Source organism: Pistacia vera, unplaced genomic scaffold (assembly GCF_008641045.1).
Source record: "Pistacia vera cultivar Batoury unplaced genomic scaffold, PisVer_v2 Contig43, whole genome shotgun sequence".
Lineage (NCBI taxonomy): Eukaryota > Viridiplantae > Streptophyta > Magnoliopsida > Sapindales > Anacardiaceae > Pistacia > Pistacia vera.
The window spans coordinates 409,187-431,108 of NW_022196257.1; the positions used below are offsets into that span (position 1 = coordinate 409,187).

The 21,922-nt window shown below is 36.7% G+C and overlaps 1 protein-coding gene across 1 annotated transcript; it reads left to right on the forward strand.

Annotated features, from left to right (window-relative positions):
* Window positions 1-3,525: 3,525 nt before the first annotated feature.
* On the forward strand, window positions 3,526-5,552 carry LOC116143380 (histone deacetylase complex subunit SAP18-like). Its single transcript, XM_031428828.1, has 6 exons — window positions 3,526-3,759; window positions 3,941-3,973; window positions 4,365-4,475; window positions 4,561-4,656; window positions 5,347-5,421; window positions 5,509-5,552. The coding sequence occupies exons 1-6, from the start codon at window positions 3,640-3,642 to the stop codon at window positions 5,539-5,541; spliced, it is 468 nt and encodes a 155-aa protein (XP_031284688.1). The 5' UTR covers window positions 3,526-3,639; the 3' UTR covers window positions 5,542-5,552.
* The last annotated feature ends 16,370 nt before the right edge of the window (window positions 5,553-21,922 follow it).

Here is a 21,922-nt window from a genome sequence, read left to right on the forward strand (position 1 = left end):
GTTGGGCTACCCATGGCCTATGGGTTGGTCAAATTTTTTTTTTTCTCCAAATAATAATCAATTATTTTCATTTACTTAATTTCAATTAACCTTTAAATCTATACAATATTTTTCACCTTTCTCACCAAAATATCGTCATACATCACCAAATTTCTCACACAAAACAAAGTTTAGACTTTCCCTATTAGCGAACACTAGATCAAGCAACAATTTTTTTTTTTTTTTTTTTTTTTGGGGGGGGGGGTGGGGGTTTAAAAACCATATTTCGTCAACTGTCAATAGTTTTTTATAAGCCTAGCTCTTAATAAAATTTCTTTTGCTTGGAGATAGAAAAAAATAAAAAAAATAATAATAAGAAAAATAAATTATGTTGATACAAAATTCCTTACGGACTATAGTGTCGAGACAAGAACACACGTCAACCAGAGAAACTTAGTTGACCCCTAGTAGGAACCAAGTAAGATGGGTATGTGATCCTAGGGGATCAGCAAGGACGAGCGTGGATGATTGGGACAAGATCGGAATCAAAGGCTATAGTGATTGATAGTGAAAGTAAATAGGCGAGCTTTTCATAGTGGTTTGGCTGAGTAAGGAATCGAGCATACATCCATTATTTCTTTTTATTGAGTTGAGTGTTTATAGAGGTTTTGATCAAGCAAACATTCTCTTTCTACTCCCCTTATTTATCTGTCTTAATCACCCCCCCCCCCACCCCCCTTCTCTCTTTTTCCAGATTTTAGGGTTGTAATGGTGGTTGTCTGTGGTTGTTAACGGCTATCGATCTGGCCATCGATGACCAGATTTGTCACGATTTGGCCATTTTCGGCTAGAAAATGGCCATATCGGCGCATGGAGGCCATTTTTGGCCTTCCATGCGCCATTAGGTTACCAGCTACAAGCGGCTGATAGTGGTTGCGGGCGACCGGCAGTGACTGGGTTGGTCGGGGTGCATTGTTGATTTTCTAAACTTTTATTATGAGGTTGTTTTTGCTAAGTTTTTAAATGTAGGGGGTTATATAATATTTAATTAGAGTACAATTCAGTAATTTAAATAACATATCCATTAATTTATTCCTCCCAACCAAATATATTAATATAACATATCCACTTATTTCAACCAATCAAACACATTTCCCTAAACATTCCTAGTAATCTTCAAGGTAATATTTCTTTCCATTAATATAACATTCCCAGTAATACAACATTCCCTGAACTAAATGCACTTGAAATGTTATATTAATAGAAAAATTTATTACCTTGAAGATTACTAGGAATGTTTAAGGAAATGTGTTTGGTTAGGTTGGAATGAATTAGTGGGTCTGTTATATTGATACGTTTAATTGGGAGAAATAAATTCGTGGGTATGTTATATAGATTACTAAATTGCTCTCATTTTTAAATATTAATATAATATTATTTTTTGAATCATTTTTTAACCCCTTACATTTGAGATTTTGCCAAAACACCCCAACCACATACAAATTTAATTTCTAACAAAACCACCCCCACCCACCCCAAACCACTGCTGGCCATCGGCCACCACCAACTAGATCTGGCCGTTTCTGATCAGATCCATGGATGGATCTGGCCAGAAACGGCCAAATCTATGGCCAAAGATCTAGCTGTCGATAACGGCCATAATATGGCTGTCGTTAATGGCCATAATCTAATTGTTGTTTGTTGACGATAACCAAAGATTTGACTGTTAACAACAAGAATAGATCTGGTCGTTTCCGACCAGATTTATGGCAATCTAGCCATTTCTGGCCACGGTCGACCAAATTAGGCCAATCGTCCGCCGGCCACCGGTAGGGCTGGCCGTCAGCCAGTGACAGTGGTGGCTAGATTTGGCCACCAGTCTTGGGTATTTTTTGTTTTCAAAACAAGGGCATTATTGTCCAAATTTTTTTAATAATTAAGGGTAAAATTGTATCAAAATTAAGTTTACTTGGTAATCTTAAAATATCTAAGAAAATGGTAGTATTCAAATTACCTCATATATAACCAATAATAATTACTATTGGTTTTGAAATATTACTGGAATTTTATATTACTTGATAACTAAACGTGGTGATCTAAGTAATATAAGATGACATTACCTCAGTTATGAGAGATAACCCCCAACCAAAGCCTCCGAGAGAGTTAAAAGTGTACTCTTTGGTAAACGCAAAGGATTACAAAATAAAATGAATTTGGAAATTAATATTAGAGGGTTCAAAGTGTAAGAATTAACAAATAAGGGGAGTCGAAAAAATCAAATATTGGGATAAGATGGTTTATTTATATATTATTTTAAGAATTTACGTGAGGCCTAACGTAGCTGCATCCCTGTTCACGTTTTTTGAATTCAATATTGCAATTTTAAGTCATGGTTTGTGATATGGGAATATTTGTGATGCAACATAGGGTGAAAAACATAAAGTTAATGGATACTCAATAATGATGTATTTAATCTTCCACTTTCATTGAGATGATAGAGATTTGGACTTGTCTTGTTTGGAGGCTTAATTATTTTCTTAGATTGTGTTTCCTAAATTAACGGATTCAAAGATATTGTGCTACTTGTTTTGCCCATAAGATATAAATATACTTGATTTAATTTTATTATCTAACATCAGTAATATTATACTGAATAATAATAAATACTTTTATTCACAATATAATTATTCAAAAATTTAAATCATTGATTAAAATTAATTTTTTTAATAACGAATATATTTTTCTTTCAAGCTTATTACAATTAATTAATTATATAAATAATGTAATTATTAGTAGAAATATTCAATAATAATTATTATTGAAATTAAGATAACATTATGAAATAGAATTTAAATTTTGAATTAATAAAATAAATATAAAAATTTTAAGGTGTAATATATGTTTCATTTAGTATATATAATTATAACTAGTTATCTTATATAATTTTTTTTTTTTTTAACTTTATCTAATAATTAATCTAAAATGTTATGACTATACAATATTCTTAAAATAAATATTAAAAGTTTTTTAATTAATTTTTAATATACATTATTATCCAATCTCAAACTCTAAGCACAAGATAATACTATATTTTTATTCAATTCTATCCCAATCCAATCCGATCCGATCCCAAAAAGCTAGGACAATCCAATCCTATCTTATGCAATGTAAAATACAAATATGTGATCGAATAAATATTTTTTAATGTATTACTCAAGAGACCATAAGTTCGATTTTCTATGACCATTTGAGGTTTATCTAGTCCTTAACTTCAGCTATTTCTTTAATGTGTAGATGAAATTAAAGTAGATGAAAAAAAATTGTCAAAAAAATTTAAATAGCAAAAGGATTAAATTAAAGTAGATGAAAAAAACTTGCCACACCCAAATCAGCAATTCCTTAAATGTGTCACTCTGTAATCAATTAAACTCAACTCTAAAGTGAAAGAGTATGCCCTGGTTGTAGTGAACGGATAAAATTTAATTTTATAAAAACAAATCTATCAACATTGGGCCTTCTTTTAAGTGGACTAGGTTGGGCTTAAAACCCCATCGTTCTGATCGGTCCTCTTCAATCGGAAAGCTGTCAAATCACTCCCAGTCCCACACACGGCGACTCGGAGCAATCTAGTAAAACAGCGAAAACTAGCAGAGGAAAACTATGGCTGCAGCTCAAACCCATAATAGAGCAGGTTCAGGCTCTGGAAGACCCTACCTTTCTCAATCTCGGCAACTAAACCAACCTCCTCGCCCTCGCTTCGAACCCGTCGACCGCGAAAAGGTAATTTTTATTTTTTCTTTATATGTTTAAACTACTCCCACTTCGTATTAGCCTAATTTTGTTTTATTTCAACCATGGGATTCATACAATTGGTAAGAAAATCATAATCAATTCTTTATAAACTGGTTGATGGATTCCGCTTCTAATTGTTTCGAAAACTTTTATGTTGATTACTTTGCAGACTTGCCCTTTGTTGCTTCGAGTTTTTACTAAGGTATGCACAAGTTTTTTAATTGGATTTGCTATAATTTCTCTTCTTATGTTTAGTATCATTTGTTCGAGAGTATATAATAGGATTTGCAGTGAGCAGGAACAATGTAAACTAAAGTAAACGGCGGCCATCGCTTTCTTGAGATTTTATTATCTTATTTATTTTCTATTTTTCTATATGATTTCTGCGCGATTAAAGAGTGAGGTGAAAGGAATTAGAAATTTTTGTTAGAACTGTTGTGTGGTTAAAATTAATTAACCCCATCTACATTTTGAGGTGGCTGGTTACATGGAAAAGGTTATGTGGTCTCCATGTATAATGTGTGGATTGTCAGTATATTTTCAATACAATGAACTCGGTTTGCAGGTAATTTTATGTTTTCATCTTCTTGCAGATTGGAAGTCATCATAGTGTGGAAGACTTTGCAGTTAGAGGCAAGGAACCTAAAGATGAGGTTCAAATTTATACATGGAAAGATGCGACTCTTCGTGAATTAACTGATCTTGTACGTCATGCTTTCTATGCATGGTGTCAAATTTATTTGTTCTACATGATTTGTGTTTAATTACAGAACCCTGGCTCTTTGTCAGGTTAAAGAGGTTGCTCCAGAGGCAAGAAGAAGAAATGCAAAATTGTCATTTGCTTTTGTATATCCTGATAAACGTGGTCGATTTGTGCTGAGACAGGTACCCATAACATTTTCTCTTCAGAAATTATATATGAATGTGTTCAGGCAACTAGAACCATACTAGAATATCACATTGTCTGCCCATACATTTACAAGAATGCATTCACCTTTTTTCTTTTTTTTCCTAGGAATGCATTCACTGCTTCAAACATGGGAATGGCCAAACATTTTTCTTTTGCTTTTGCTTCAATTGTTATGTTGCATATATGATATTTTTCCCATCGCGTGCACATAAGCAAAGAAAGAAATAGGCACAAATTGTACAAAGCTAATGGATTTTAGATGTCATCTATGTTTTGGGTCTCTGATCTGGCCTACAAATATCTGTTATAACCCTGCCCTCCACTTGACTTTTCCCCAGTCATGGGATATCCCATAGCATTACTTCTTTCAAGCCATGTATGTCATAAAAATGTCATAGCCTGTAAGAGCCTTTTGGGCATGTATTATTTCTTGTGAGCCATAGAAAGGAAACAGAGTAAATCAGGTTCATGGCCTTACCAATGAGAGCCTTTGACCATACATTTTTGCGTCAAACAATAGGTGGAAACAATAGTCTAATATTCTGGTGTCAATATGGTCAACACAGCACAACATGAAAACACATACAACCATACATGCACATGTAACACCTGAGAACAATTTTTAGTGCTGTTAATTTCTTGTCCATCTCATGGTCTTTCTGAAGGTGGGAATGACTCATTCTTATGGAAATGGGAGACGAATTGACGACAGTAAAGCATTGGCTGAACTTAATTTTGAGGTAAATCATCATATTTATATAGCTCAGCATTGTTTTGAACATTTAGTGCAAATATGTTCATGTTATTTTGTGTTTTACCTTTTGTAGATTGGTGATTACTTGGACGTTGCTATCTTGTAGAGGCTTTTTTAAAGCAGCAATGGCGTTCCATGAATACATCCATCTGGTTTTGTTGACTTGTTAGCAGTGTGCTATACTCTTTGCTAGATTTTGATTTGGAATATGGCCATTTCTAAGATGACATATGTTTGTATGGTTTACTTTGGCTCTCTTTGAATGAGTCGGTGTCACAACATTTATTGTAAGGATGCTGGACCCTGTATCTGGTTTTATCATTCAGACTGAATATTTTAAGTTTTATGTTTTCTGTTTTGCCTGATCTTATCATTGATTTTGCCGGGTGCAAACTGTTTTGACTCTTTTGAGACATCGGCAGTGATCTCACATTTCCATCTGGCTGTAACATTCCTAGAAATGCTCAGCAGCTGTGTTTTTGTAAACTCAAGTGTCAAAACTTTATCAGGGGAAGATATAAATGACTCAGCGAAGCTGACTTCCTAGGGAATAGCTATAAGGCATTCCGCTAATGTATAATTAACCATTTAACTCTGGCGTGATAAGATATTCTTAATGTCTTAGCAACAAGTTTCTTCAAGAATCTGACTGTCCCAAATAATAATCCTTTGTTTTAGCAGTTTACCCTATGTACAAAATCAACCCCAGTAGTGGTTCTGGTTCTTCTCGACTTTAATTGATGTTATTTGTTACTATTAGCTGGTTAATTCCCACTCATTTTTCTCTTCAAGCATATCCAAGTTTTTCACCAAAAACATGTTAAAAAGCCCACCCTAACCCAACCGACCTCATTTCTTGAATCCAATATTGGGATGGGTTGGGTAGGATATGGGTTGTGGGATCACCCACCCCAATCTACATCCTTATGAAATGGATTTAAGTCTTATTAATCACAAAAGATTTTAAAATAGTTATTTTCAGTAATAATTATAATTTAATTGATTAAAAATAATTAAATCAATATATCTATTTTTAATTTTTGTCTAGCTTTTTTTTGAATAATTCTTTTTGGCGTAATTACAATTATATTATTATAAATTAGTAAATGTGTATTTTTTAGTATTTATCTAGTTTGTTCAAAATAAATAAGTTTATTATTTTCATTATTTATCTAATTTGTTTTCAATAATTAATTTTTAAGCTTAATTTACGATTTGTTTGTTAAAATAATAAAGGAATATAGTAACATTGCCAAGTAACTCTTCATGTAATAAGTAAAGAGTATATTTTAAAACTACGATATAGTTATATATATAAAGGTCCATTTGGTTGAGTTTCCCTAAAAGGGCTTATGGCATATTGAACTTATAGTTTATAGCTAATATAAATATAACTTTTATCAATGAGCTGCTAGTTGTCAATAAAAAAAAAACCGTTTTTCAACTATTTATTATAAAAGTAATTATTTCATAATAAATTACCAAAATAACCTATGATACATATATTTGATTTACTTATAACACAGTGTAACAAAATGCTATCTCATTTTAATATAATAATTAAATATAAATTAAGATATATAATATTAGGAACTTAAACAATAAAATAAATATAAATATTTTAGATAATAAAAAAAATTATCCTTTTAAAATATATATTAAAAATATATAATTAAGAGTTTATTTGAATAGTTGAATTTAGATCTTAGCGTGATGAATTTCTTTTCCTTTTATAAAGATGTGACTGTAAGAAATAACAAAAAAGGAATAGTCTTCTTCTAAAAGAACATAATGAAATTTATATTTAATTCTTAAGTTTGGGTTATACAGGTGGGGTAGGGACGTAGGGTACCCATAACAAAACCAAACCCAATTCCAATTGCGTTGAGAAATTGTACCATTCACAATTAGGCTGGTATGGCAAACCCCATCGGGGTGGAATCGGCAAAATCCCACCCATTTATACCATTCAGAAAGGAAGGCAGAGGGAGATGAAGGAGAATAAAAAAGAGAAGAGAATGGAGAGGAGAAATACAAATATTTTAACCCCGAATACGGAGAAGGGGAAACTGAATATTGGGGTTTCATGTTCAATTCCAAACGCTGTCATTTCATTTTCTTATGATAAATATCAAGTAAGTCCAATAGGTATGCTATTAATATCAGTTAAGTCCCAATTCTTAAGACGGTTCCAAATTGGGTGCCCTAGTCTCAGTTTCGGTTCTCAAGTAGGTTTTGATTTTTTAAATTTGGGAACCATAACTTATCTGTACAGTGTCGATTTTGGGTAGGAACTGGAACTGCAATGCTTGGTACCTTGCAGTTTCAGGTTATCTTATTTTTTTGCTTACCCCTACTCACATTCATAAAGGGAACGACTTCTTGTTACTTTGCTAGAAAATAGACTGCTTAATATTCAATGGTTCTACTTCTATGTTCGCAGAAGGCATTATATTATGAATAATACTATTATTATAAAGTTTTTATAAAAATACTAATATATAAAAAGATGTGTTACATTATATTAGAGTGTTAATTAAAGTCAACTTATTAAATAAAGATAAATGATATGTCGGTTGAAATACAAATTTTATAAGAATATTCATATAATGTTGTGTTAAATCCATATTGACTTTGTTTAGAGTATTATAAAACTTCAAATTGCTTTTTATTTCATTTTTTACTAGAGTCTAGAGTCTAGACACCATGTTCTCGTGCTCATGTTGCCTTCTGTCTAGTTCCGCTGAATAGCACGTGGTGTCGTAACAGGGCATTTTGGATTATTATCCAAACTCCAAAAGATCTCTTTAGTTATCATTTGCCTCCTTAAAATTATATTTAACCCCTTAAGATTATAATTTACTACTTGTAAAAGTATTAAAACCCTCCGAGTAAAAGGTATTTAATATTTTTTTATTATCATGAGTGTTTTGTGTTTCACTACTGTTGACGGGTGTGAATATAAGGTTGAAGTACATTTTCCCACACAAACTACAGTGAATCGACATTTTTCTAACTCTGGTTTCAGAAACTATCAACGTTCCACCCACTTTTGCATCCACTTTCAAATTGAAACGTTAATTTTAATAGTGAAAGGATATTGTTATCATTTTGCACAATATATATGGTTAACCCTAATCCCTTCGTTAAAGTATCATGAAAAAATTACAAAACATTAATAAAAAATAAAGCCAAACTAGCACCGACACTGGTTGTGTGGTCAAGTCGTGCTGGCGATTGGCATGTGACTTTGGCAATGTCGGTTGACGACGAAGAAAATTCTTCAATCTAAATTTTAGGCAAACGAAATTCGTGTCTCTAATATTAAGGATAGAAGAGAAAAATCTAGCTCAACCAGTTCCTCTCAAACCTAGCCATGGCCTCTCTTTCACCATAAACCTTTTCTTTCTCAAAACCTAAAAAAACTGTGATAGCTGTTTATACTACTATACTCATCAAAACACATATATAAAATACGAGTACATTAATAAAAATAGTTGGGCCCAAAATTTTTCTTTTATTTAATATACATATTCTTTTACAAAATCAGTATCCTTTACAAAAGTTATCAAAGTGTGGTGGACAGTGTAACTACTCCCCTTCGCCTGCTGACATCCATCCGACTGCGTACTCACCTGGAACCTGAAAAAGCATAAAAAAACAACAGGGTGAGCACAAGTAATGCTCAGTAAGCAAATCCTCTACTCGTCTATCCCTGTAACTCTTTCTCTTAATTCTTTCCTTACACTATTCTTTTCTCATTTATGTTCTTTCTATTTCTCTGTTTCCCATTCTACTCATGGGAATGTCATGGCCTCATCTTACCGGAGGCACGGCCGGGAACTCTCCTACTCTACGTGACGTCTACTCATTTCTGTACCGATCGGATTCGATTATGCATGGATTCGGAACCTTTGGCCATGTGAGTGTACATGCTTTCTCTCTATCTCTCAAATGTCACGACCCCTTCTTACCGGAGGCACGGCTAGAACCTCATGTTCCACTCTGCGTGACGGTCACGGCTGTATCTGACCGGAGGCACGACTGGGGATCACAAAGCACCCACTCTCGTGACTTTACTCATCATTCACGGGTTCCCCATCACACAACCTACTCTATTCTCTTCTTTAGCTCTTAGAGTAGTTTAAGCACAAAGGTCTCTACTCTTTCTCTAGCTAATAAGCATAAAAAAAATAAAAAATAAGGATGGTTCATGCTCATTAATACACTTAGGAAATGCTAATATGCAATGTTGCAAGAATTAAAGTTCATAATTCATTCTCATGCTTCTCTTAGGCATTTCATCAAACAACTCATGTGCATACAAAAACTCTTCTCTAACTACAACTCTATTTCTCTTTTTAACCATCCAAAATGGGAGTAAGCTCCCTTCCATGGGCATAACCCCTATCATACAAGAACACTCCCAAAATATCTACTTAATCTCCTCCAAATTCATCTCAACTCATCACATATCAACACTTCTTATAAAAGAAATGTATCCAACAAACTCAACATGAATACTCATCTCAATTTAATTTCTCAACAAGTAGGCATATATCTCTACTCTGTTTCTCAATAACATACATATAACATGCATACATAATTTCTACTAAATCTCTACTCAAGAGAATTCTCAAATCTTAACTTGAGTTGGGATTTACTTACCTTGTGATGGTATGATTCCACTAGCACTTCTTTTTTCCTTTGGTAGATGCCTTTTCTCTACACTTTTAAACAACAATACAATAAGACTTTAACACCTTTATAGCTAAAGAATTACATCTAGAGTAAAGGTCCTTACCTTAGACTGCCTTAGATCACCTCTCTACCCACAAACTACTCAAAAGCCCTTTAGAATCCTTAAAGGATTGGATGGAAAGTTGAGAGAAAAGGATGAATGAGTATGGTGGTGGAAGAAGAAGAATGAAGGGTTTCTAAAGTTAAACCCTTAATATCTCATCTTTTCTCCACTCTTTCCCATTTTACCCTTACTCTTTCTTAGGAATTCCACATTTGCCCTTTAGTTCTTTGCAAATACACCCCCCCCATTTAAACTATTCTTCATGCAATTTCCTTGCATTTCACTCCTCACTTTTCCTGCTAATTAGGGGTAGAATGCTCATTGCGCCCCAAAAGAAGAATTTTTTAGAAACTCAATACACATTTTGTTAGTCTCTTCGCCGCGACGAAGACTATTTCTTCGCCCCAGCTAAACATCACAGAACCTACACCGAAGAACCTACACCGAGGGTTGCAGGACCTCATCACCGTAGCAAAGATTCTTCTTCGCCCCGGCGAAGTCTGTAACACCAAAATTTCACCAAGTCTCTACAAGTTTAGGGCAACCACTCAACTAAACCAATACATCCATTCAACCAAGGGCCAACCAAACTATATTAACAATATTCCAATTCAAATGAGAGCAAAATAAGAAACATTAGCTACGTACCTCAAGTGGGGCGTTACAATTCTCTCCCCCTTAAAAGAATTTTGTCCCCGAAATTCACATAAACAACTCCGGGTAACGATTCTGCATGTCTTGTTCTACCTCCCATGTAGCCTCTTCTACTTTGTGATTTCTCCAAAGGATTTTCACTAATGGAATGCTCTTATTACGAAGTTCTTGATCCTTCGGTCTAAGATCTAAACTAGGTGCTCTTCATACACCAAATTCTCTTCTAAGGCAATGTCCTCTATACTCAGAATATGGGAGGGATCATTTACATACTTCCGAAGCATTGAGACATGGAAAACATCATGCACCTTGTCCATACTAGGTGGTAGTGCTAATCTGTAGGCCACCTTTCCCACTCACTAAAATACCTCAAATGGACCTAAGAATCTCGGTGCTAACTTCCCTTTGCTTCCGAAGCGCATTACTCGCTTATAGGGGGAAACTCTTAGAAACACTTTGTCACCTACTCTGAACTCAACATCTTTTCTCTTCAGGTCAGCATAACTTTTCTGTCTATCTTGGGCTTGCTTCATTCTGTTGTTGATTAACTTTACATCCTCTATCATTTTCTGAGTTATTTCTGGCCCAAGAGCGATACTCAACTCATCCTTTTCGCCTATCTCATCCCAATGTAGGGGAGACCTACATCGTCTACCATATAAAGCCTCGTAAGGCGCCATCTTAATTGTAGACTGGTAACAGTTATTGTAGGCAAACTCCACTAAGGGTAACATCTCATGCCAGGATACTTTATAATCTATACAGCAAGCTCTCAACATATCTTCAAGCACCTGATTTGTTCTCTCTGTTTGGCCATCTGTCTGAGGATGGTAGGCGGTACTAAATGCTAAACGAGTACCCAAATTCCTTTGTAAACTCATCTAGAAAGCTAAAACAAATTTGGAATCTCTATCTGACACTATTGTCTTGGGCACTCCATGCAACCTGACTATCTCCTTAATGTAAATCTGAGCCAATTGATCTATAGTAGTGCTCTCCTTTACTGGAAGGAAATGGACTGACTTGGTTAACCTATCCACAATCACCCATATAGCATTATAACCTCTCTATACTTTGGGGAGACCTGTAATAAAATCCATTGAAATGCTCTCCCATTTCCACTCTGGAATACTAAGCGGCTGAAGCAACCCTGATGGCCTTTGATGTTCTGCTTTCACCTGCTGGCAAACCAAGCACCTAGCTACAAACTCTGCAATGTCTTTCTTCAACCCTGGCCACCAATAGCCTTTCTTTAAATCTTGATACATCTTGGTTGCTCCAGGATGAGCAGTGTATGGTGTGTCATGAGCCTCCGTAAGAATTTTCTTCCTTAACTCATTAATCGGAGGAATACACAACCTATTTCTGAAATAGAGGACATCATCATTTAAATAGAACTCTGATGTCTTGCCCTCATACACCTGCTAAACTATTCTCTGACACCACTCATCAGCCACTTGCTTTTCTTTAACTTCTTCCAGTAAGGTAGACCGAACTTCTAATCTGGCAATCCGTCTCGAGATTACTTCAATCTGCTCTCTGAATAACTCTACTAATAACTCTTTCTACTTAGCGAGCCGGGACAAATAAGCTTTTCTACTCAAGGCATCGGCTACCACATTGGCTTTCCCCAGTTGATACTTGATCTCACACTCATAATCTTTAACCAGCTCCAACCATCTTCTCTGTCTCATATTCAGCTCCTTCTGAGTGAAGAAGTACTTTAAACTCTTATGGTTGGTGTAGATATTACTCTTGGCACCATAAAGGTAATGCCTCCAAATCTTTCATGCGAAGACCACGGTTGCCAACTCTAAGTCATGCGTAAAGTATCTCGTCTCATACTCTTTCAATTGCCGAGAGGCATATGCTATCACCCTACCTAACTACATTAACACAGCGCCAAGTCTTTGCAAAGAGGCATCTGTATAAATGTCATAATCTACACCCTCCTATGGCAACACTAACACGAGAGCCGCCGTTAATCTCTTTTTCAACTCTTGGAAACTCTCTTCACATGCCTTTGACCATGTAAAAGGAGTTCTCTGTTTGGTAAGAGCTGTCAACGGTTTAGCCAATTAGGCGAACCCTACTACAAATCGCCAGTAGTAACCTGCTAGGCCCACAAAACTTCGGACCTCTTTCACTGTCTTCGGCCTCTGCCACTTAAGGATTGCCTTCACTTTACTCGGATCTACTGAAATCCCATCCTTAGACACAGTATGACCCAGAAATAATACTTGATCTAGCCAAAACTCACACTTGGAAAACTTAGCATACAACTTCTTTTCCCTCAATCATTGCAACACTAACCTCAAGTGTTCCTCATGCTCTTCTCTCAACTTAGAGTAAACCAGGATATCATATATGAAAACCACTATGAATTGATCCAAACAATCATGGAATACCCGGTTCATCAAGCCCATAAAAACTGCTGGGGCATTAGTCACGCCAAAAGGCATCATTACAAATTCATAATGCCTATACCTTTTACGGAAAGCCGTCTTTGCTACATCTTGATCAGCCACTCCTACTTGATGGTACCCCGACCTCAAATCAATTTTGGAGAACACTGTTACTCCTTTCAACTGATCAAACAGGTCATCAATACGAGGTAACGGGTACTTATTCTCCACTGTTACTTTATTCAACTCTCTATAGTCTATACACATCCGTAGTGACCCATCTTTCTTCTTCACAAACAGGATTAGAGCTCCCCAGGGAGAATGACTCGGTCGGATAAAGCCTTTATCCAAAAGCTCTTGGAGTTGCTTCTTTAATTCTTGAAGTTCGGCTAGGGCCATTCGATAAAGGGCTTTAGATATTGGTGCTGTTCTTGGTACTAGTTCAATACTAAACTCAACCTCCCTTTTTGGGGGCAAACCCGGTAACTCTTTTGGCACCCTCTGAATCCCTGACTGAGGAAAATCACCACTGTGCACTACATGTGCAATATACCCTGAACACCCATTTCTTAACATCTTTCTAGCTTTCATGCTATTAATCAACATGCTCAACTGATGACTTTCTCCAAAGCTAAACTTGTCTCCATTATCGAGATTAAATCTCGCTTTCTTCTTCTGACAATCAATCTCTACTCCATTCCTCCTTAGGAAATCCATGCCCAATATCACATCAAAATCGGGTATACCAAACACTATTAAATCTACTGCCAACTCTTGTCCATGGATCCCCACGGACTCTCCTGACAACATCTCATGGGTCACCACGCTAACCCCATCGGGCAACTCTATCTTAATGGATTGATTCACTCTAATAGGTTTCAAACCTAACCTCTCTGTCATCTTATAAGATATAAAAGAATGAGTGGCTCTAGAATCAATTAAAGCATATAAAGGAACTGCATGAAACAATAACTGACCAGTTACAACTGATGGACTGGCCTCTGCTTCACCTTGTGCCACAGTAAACACTCTGGCACTAGTACCTCTAGAACTCTGGACTGCTGATGGAAGAGGAGCTTTACAATCCCTCCTCAAGTGCCCTGGCTGTCGGCACCGATAACACACGTTCTGGTCTTTCAAACACTCTCCTGAGTGGTTCTTCCCATATTTAGGACAAAGGGGAAACCCTTCCATCCGAGGTCGTTTATTCCTCCAATCTCTTCTATTCTGTCTAGGTTGAAACTTCTTCTTATTATTCTTCATTTCTTTGCTCTTCCCACTCTCAAAATTTTCTCTCTGTGGGGCGGAGGGTGGCTCCCTCGATCCTTCTACCGAAGGACCTACAGGGGTGATCTTGTTCTCAAATATCTCTACCCTCATTGCTCACCTCAAGGCCTCACTATAGGTTTGCGGGAGATCAGCACCCGTCATTATGTCTTGCGCTATCTCCGGTTTCAACCCATGAACGAATTTATCTCTCCTCAATACCGGAGTGCTAACAATTGGTGGTGCAAATCTGGCAAGGGCATTGAATCTCACTGAATACTCTTTGACTGTATTGGACCCCTGCTGTAAACCAATAAACTCTTGGACCTTCACTCGGTCCTCTGTTCTATACTCGGCCTCAAACTCTCGCCTGAATTCTTCCCAAGTCATTACTGCAACATCATGAGTATCTTTTATTAGTTCCCACCAAATTCGAGCATCACCCCGAAATAAAAAACTTGCGTACCGAATCTTTTCTCGGTCTATCATGGTGAATAAACCTATGGTACGCTCTACGGATCTAAACCACTCTTCTGCTAGTACTGGGTCCATAGTATCCTTAAACTCTGAGGGTTGATGTTGACTGGGAAGACCATAAATTGGTTAAACTCTATTCTGCACTAGGGGAGGTACCGGTTGTTCTCTTTCGACATTGGTAGTCGGTGGTACCTGCACAGGGGTCTCAACTCTCCCTCGGCTCTCTGCCATAACTTGCTATACAATCCCCGAATTCTAGCTTCATCCAAGGGAGGAGGCGTAGATTCTGGTGGGTTAGAAGGTTTTCCCTTATTCATCACACTTTTACCACGGTTTCGGGCACTAAGCCTCATCTACAAAACAACCACATTTGATCAATTTGAGAAACACTCTTAGTAAGGAAAGAATTAACTCACATAGTCGGCTATCGGACGTCGGAGCGATGAGAATAGTACACTGTCAAATCCCGAAATCTCTGCTCTGATACCAAAAATGTAATAACTGCTTTATACTACTATACTCATCAAAACACATATATAAAATACGACTACATTAATAAAAATAGTTGGGCCCAAAATTTTTCTTTCATTTAATATACATATTCTTTTACAAAATCAGTATCCTTTACAAAAGTTCTCAAAAGTGTGGTGGATAGTGTAACTACTCCCCCTCGCCCGTCGACATCCATCCGACTGCGTACTCACCTGGAACCTGCAAAAGCATGGAAAAACAATGGGGTGAACACAACTAATGCTTAGTAAGCAAATCTTCTACTCGTTTATCCCCGTAACTCTTTCTCTTAATTCTTTCCTTACAGTATTCTTTTCTCATTTATGTTCTTTCTATTTCTCTGTTTCCCATTCTACTCATAGGAATGGCACGGCCTCATCTTACCGGAGGCACGGCCAGGAACTCTCCCGCTCTACGTGACGTCTACTCATTTCTGTACCGATCGGATTCGGTTATGCATGGAATCGGAACCTTTGGCCATGTGAGTGTACAAGCTTTCTCTCTATTTCTCAAATGTCACGACCCCTTCTTACCGGAGGCACGGCTGGAACCTCATGTTCCACTCTGCGTGACGGTCACGGCCTCATCTGACCGGAGGCACGACTGGGGATCACAAAGCACCCACTCTCGTGACTTTACTCATCACTCTCGGGTTCCCCATCACACAACCTACTCTATTCTCTTCTTTAGCTCTTAGAGTAGTTTAAGCACAAAGGTCTCTACTCTTTCTCTAGCTAATAAGCATCATGTAGCTTAACTCTTAGAGTAGTCTATTCACAAAGTTCTCTACTCTTTCTCAAGCTATTTCTTAATGCACAATTAACGTATATTGATGGTTCATACTCATCAATGTACTTAGGAAATGCCAATATGCAATGTTGCAAGAATTAATGTTCATAATTCATTCTCATGCTTCTCTTAGGCATTTCATCAAACAACTCATGTGCATACAAAAACTCTTCTCTAACTACAACTCTATTTCTCTTTTTAACCATCCAAAATGGGAGTAAGCTCCCTTCCATGGGCATAACCCCTATCATACAGGAACACTCCCAAAATATCTACTTAATCTCCTCCAACTTCATCTCAAACTCATCACATATCAACACTTCTTACAAAAGAAATGTATCCAACAAACTCAACATGAATACTCTTCTCAATTTAATTTCTCAACAAGTAGGCATATATCTCTACTCTATTTCTCAATAACATACATATAACATGCATACATAATTTCTACTAAATCTCTACTCAAGAGAATTCTCAAATCTCAACTTGAGTTGGAATTTACTTACGTTGTGATGGTATGATTCCACTAGCACTTTTTTTTTTCCTTTGGTAGATGCCTTTTCTCTACACTTTTAAACAACAATACAATAAGACTTTAACACCTTTATAGCTAAAGAATTACATCTAGAGTAAAGATCCTTACCTTAGAATGCCTTAGATCACATCTCTACCCACAAACTACTCAAAAGCCCTTTAGAATCCTTAAAGGATTGGATGGAAAATTGAGAGAAAAGGAGGAATGAGTATGGCGGTGGAAGAAGAAGAATGAAGGGTTTCTAAAATTAAACCCTTAATATCTCATTTTTTTCTCCACTCTTTCCCATTTTACCCTTACTCTTTCTTGGGAATTTCACATTTGCCTTTTAGTTATATGCAAATACACCCCCCCATTTAAACTATTCTTCATGCAATTTCCTTGCATTTCACTCCCCACTTTTCCTGCTAATTAGGGGTAGAACGGTCATTGCGCCCCAAAAGAAGAATTCTCTAGAAACTCAATACACATTTTGTTAGGCTCTTCGCCACGATGAAGACTATTTCTTCGCCCCAACGAAACATCACAAAACCTACACCAAGGGTTGCAGGACCTCATCGCCGCGGTGAAGATTCTTCTTCGCCTTGGCGAAGTCTGCAACACCAAAATTTCACCAAGTCTCTACAATTTCAGGGCAATCACTCAACTAAACCAATACATCCATTCAACCAAGGGCCAACCAAGCCATATTAACAATATTCCAATTCAAATGAGAGGAAAATAAGAAACATTAGCTACGTACCTCGAGTGGGGCGTTACAAAAACCCAATTCTAAACCATTCTCAACCTACACATGCCTCCCCTAAATTTTTTTTCAAAGCCCATAAGATACGAATCCAATATTTTGAACTAATTAATAATTCTACAAAGAAACTAAACTAAGAATTGTATTGAAGGCTTTCTTTCCAGCCACTTTTCATATAATTTATATAAGGATTACAATCACTAATGATAAATATACAAGAGATTATGATGACAATTGCCTAGTTAATAGCAAATGATAATAATTATCAAAATATTACTATGATAATTGCTTAACATATTATGATAGAAACCTACTCCAACAACTTAAATAATTGGTTTGGGCCATGAGTCTTTCATGGGCTTGAGTAGAACTCTCCTTAGAAAATCGGCTTGCCAAGAGAGGGTGCCCAAGCCTTTATAACCCACATGCCTACCATTTTCCCTTCCAATGTAGGATCCCAACATTCCACTACGCTTCTGCAACCGACGTTCACGTCGGTCTCTTTACCCTTTAGGTGACTATGCAGATCCCCCTTTCCCTTGGCCTCCATGCCCTTTCTCGTGGTAGTAGCCCGGGCCCAAGGTCAGCATGCCACGTGGCAGCGCATGCATGGGCCCACCCTTTTCCCATACAATGTGGGATCCTAACATTTCACCACGCTTTCGCAACCAACGTTCACATTAGACTCTTTATCTGTGTCGGCCTCTTTACCCCTTGGGTGACTACGCGAATCCTCTTTTCCTCGGGCCTTCATACCCTTTCTCAGGGTAGCAGCCCGGGCCCAAGGTCAGCTTGCCACGAGTCAGCCTACCACGCGTGCGCTGCCATGTAGGCACAAGATCATGCTTTGATACCAATTGATAGGAAACCACTCCAACAACTTAAACAATTGGGTTAGGCCATGGGTCTTTCATGAGCTTGGGTAGAACTCTCCTTGGAAAACTGGCTTGCCAAGGGAGGGCGCCCAAGCTTTATAACCCACATGCCTACCCTTTTGCCTTCCAATGTGGGATCCTAACAGATTATGAGATCAGAGACTAGATTAGCATAAAAACTAAATATAATCTAAATGGAAAATCGACTTTAATGCTAAGTTGGAGACTTATTTTAAGTTGGCAGGTAGACTCACATCACCATATTCTTGGGAACCAGACAGAGAAACCACAACAACTAGTTGTTGAACTCAATGGTACAAGAACTTGACATGATCACAGTACAAAGCCGAGACCCAAGAGACATGCAAGAGGTTCTTATGGTGGGTCAATGTTAGAGTAGGTGCCCTAGAGCCAATCAATTATTGTAAAATTGACTCTTTGTAATAATGTTCATTAATCAATAAAAGACATTTTATTCTTTATCATATAAATCATATTGATATGTATTGATATATATCCTTAGGATGGTAAAACCGTGACGAAGGTATCAAGTGTTTCAAATCTTGATAGTGAGAACCCTATGATCACATATGATGGTCATTCTAGAAATATTCGTAGCCCTAGTATTATTCTGACCAAGGACACAGATAATACGGTAAAATTATCATAGTGTTGAATGACCCTATAGAAAGGCAGTGACTGATCTCACTTGTCAAGGTTGTTTACCGACAACCTAGTACAACATATAGGTGCTTGCTGTAGGCAAGTTCAAATTCACTAGACTAACCCACCAGAGGATTCCATATGGATCGTAACCCCAGTGTCTAGGGAACAAATCGTCTAACGAATGGTGGTGCATATGATCCTTAGACTTGAGATCACTGGAACTCCTTATGTACTGATTGGTGTAGTTTGACATTAGCCTAACACAGTTCTATTCAAAGCTGTCAATACAGTAGTGATTGACTGCATCGATGAATGTATCAAGACTATGGTGGACAACAAATGATTCATCACTCTTGGGTACGAGAGAAGTTACCTCATTGCATAGTTCAATAAATGACAATGACACTAAATCTGTGGCCACAGTGGGATTGAGTTGTTGCTCAATCCAATTTATTATTTTGGTCATTGGTCTAGTAACTGAATACAAAGGTATTGCTGAGGTTGACACTATTTCTGTACCTCAGTCTCGATGAGATAACAGATGATGAAAGGATTTGATTACATAGTAATCATATCGTTGATAGGTAGCTATTGCGCTGAATCTAAATCTATCAGGTGGCCATGATCCTTGCTAGGGGCCAATCTTGGTCTGTGTGTAGTGAGACGATTAATTGGTATTAATCGCGATACTACATACTACTAGTATGATGAGGAGCCTATGGTCACACATTTAAAAGATAATTTAAGAATCGTTTTGTTCAAGGGGTATTTTCATATTTTAGGACGAAAATGTATTTTGGTACTCTCACAGTACAATTAAATTTGCTGAGGTTATTGTTTGTATTTAATTTAATGTTAAAATTAAATTAGTAAGGTTATATTTAAATATATATATGCATATATTTAAATGAATTATTATTATTAATTAAATGTTAATATATTTTATGAATATATTAATTGATTTTTAGTTATAATAATAATTAATTAAAAATAAAATACCATAACAAGGGAGGATTAGGGTTGGAGCCCATGCCTATTCCTTATAGAAATAGGGTTTTAGCACATGCACTATATAAGTGCATGTGTGTTAAAGAAAAATTTTGTTCATTCATTATTAAAAGAAAAGAGGCGGCCCTTTTACTCTCACCCTCTCATGTTTCCCTTTGTGTGTGAATCAAAGATTTTATTTGATTCAAGTTGTTTCTTGAAGCCATTAAGTGGATCTAACAAATCTCTCTTTGGTTCTTCAGATTGTCTTCGTGTGGATCACCGTTCGTTCGGTTCTACGTTGAATCGGTAGTGAAGTAAATTCAGAGACATTTGAAGGAGCCTCCAAACGTGTGTAAGATCTCTGATCCCTGTTTGGATTGATATTATTTTGTGTAGAATTTTGGTTTAACATGTAAACTATATAATCTATACCCGAATCTTGGCATAAAAGAAATCGATTCATCCTTTTGATTTTTGTTTTTCCGTTGTGTTGGGTAGATCAATTCCTAACATTCAAGACTATGGTGAGATGGTGAGTTAGGTGAGTTAGGCTGGCGTACTTAGGGATAAATCATTGTCAATTGAAGGGTTCTCATCAGCTTCTTCTTCAAGTTCAATTGGAAATGGTAAAAGTAGAGATAATGAAGAAATGTAGAAGTTGGTAGATAGAATGAGTGTTTTAAAACCCGACCCAGCTCAACCGATTCAACTGAGACCCGGGACCTTCTTCAGGTTGGGTTATCAATTTTGACTGTTTACGACAAACCTTAAAGATTAGGGAGATGACCAACAAACAATTGGTGGCTGAGATGTTGGAGGTTTTGAAGAGGAAGGGTTAGTGAGTCAAAAGGTGGTGACGAAGGTGATTTATGGTGAGTGAAATGACTAAAAATCGTAAAAATCGATTCACGGCAACTACGGGCTGTTGCCGGCGATTGGTGAGGCAAATGGGGGTGGGGTGAGATGAGTTTTGGTCAAGAGGCTGAGAGAAGAGTATTTGCGGTGACGTGGTGTGTTGTCGATGTCGGAAACAAGCCCTATTTGGCCTGGGTTGTCGATGTTGGCGGTGTAATTTAGGGTGTTTTTGCAAGATTTCAAACTTGTGGGGGACTATGTGTAATTTTTAGGAGTATTTTTGCTGGATTTTAAACCTTTGGACACGTTGCTCGCTTCAATCGGTCAATCCGGGACCCGACCACTTTGCGGGGTTTCACCCCGAGCCGGGTTTTAAAACCTTGGATAAAACTATAAATGCTACTATAGCTCTTGTTGCTGGAACTTTTTCCATCACTAAGTTGCTTATTGTTGATCAAGATTGTTGGCATGCTTTTCAATTATAGAAGATAAATTTTCCGATTCTATCTAGTGAACCGACAGATTTTGTTTGAGTTGAGTTGTAAAGGATGGGATTAGTTTGGATTATTCAGGATTAATCTGATATTAATTTAGAGGTTTTTATATAATTTTTAAGTAATTGTGGATTAAATTTGATTAATTTAGTATCAATTTATAATACTTTGATTGACTAAGATTTTGATTAAATTTAAACAAACGATAGGCTAATATATTGATGAATGAGGGTAACATAAGTATTTTATTTTTCAAAGCCAGTCAACCTTCTATTTAAGATAAACGGAGAGTAACAAGAGATGGAGAATTGATTAACGGAGACTAATGATGGGTAGAAAATTGACGGTTTTCAGACACAAAAGATAGGGTTGGGAAAATGTAATTTGTCCGTGAAAATAATAACGTGGCATTTTGGTTAATT

Excerpts from the sequence above, each read along its gene's own strand:
- LOC116143380 (XM_031428828.1), top strand. The coding sequence starts at position 3,640 with ATGGCTGCAGCTCAAACCCATAATAGAGCAGGTTCAGGCTCTGGAAGA. Across the intron at positions 4,476-4,560 it reads TTCGTGAATTAACTGATCTT|GTTAAAGAGGTTGCTCCAGA; the intron begins GTACGTCATGCT and ends GCTCTTTGTCAG. Across the intron at positions 5,422-5,508 it reads TGGCTGAACTTAATTTTGAG|ATTGGTGATTACTTGGACGT; the intron begins GTAAATCATCAT and ends TACCTTTTGTAG.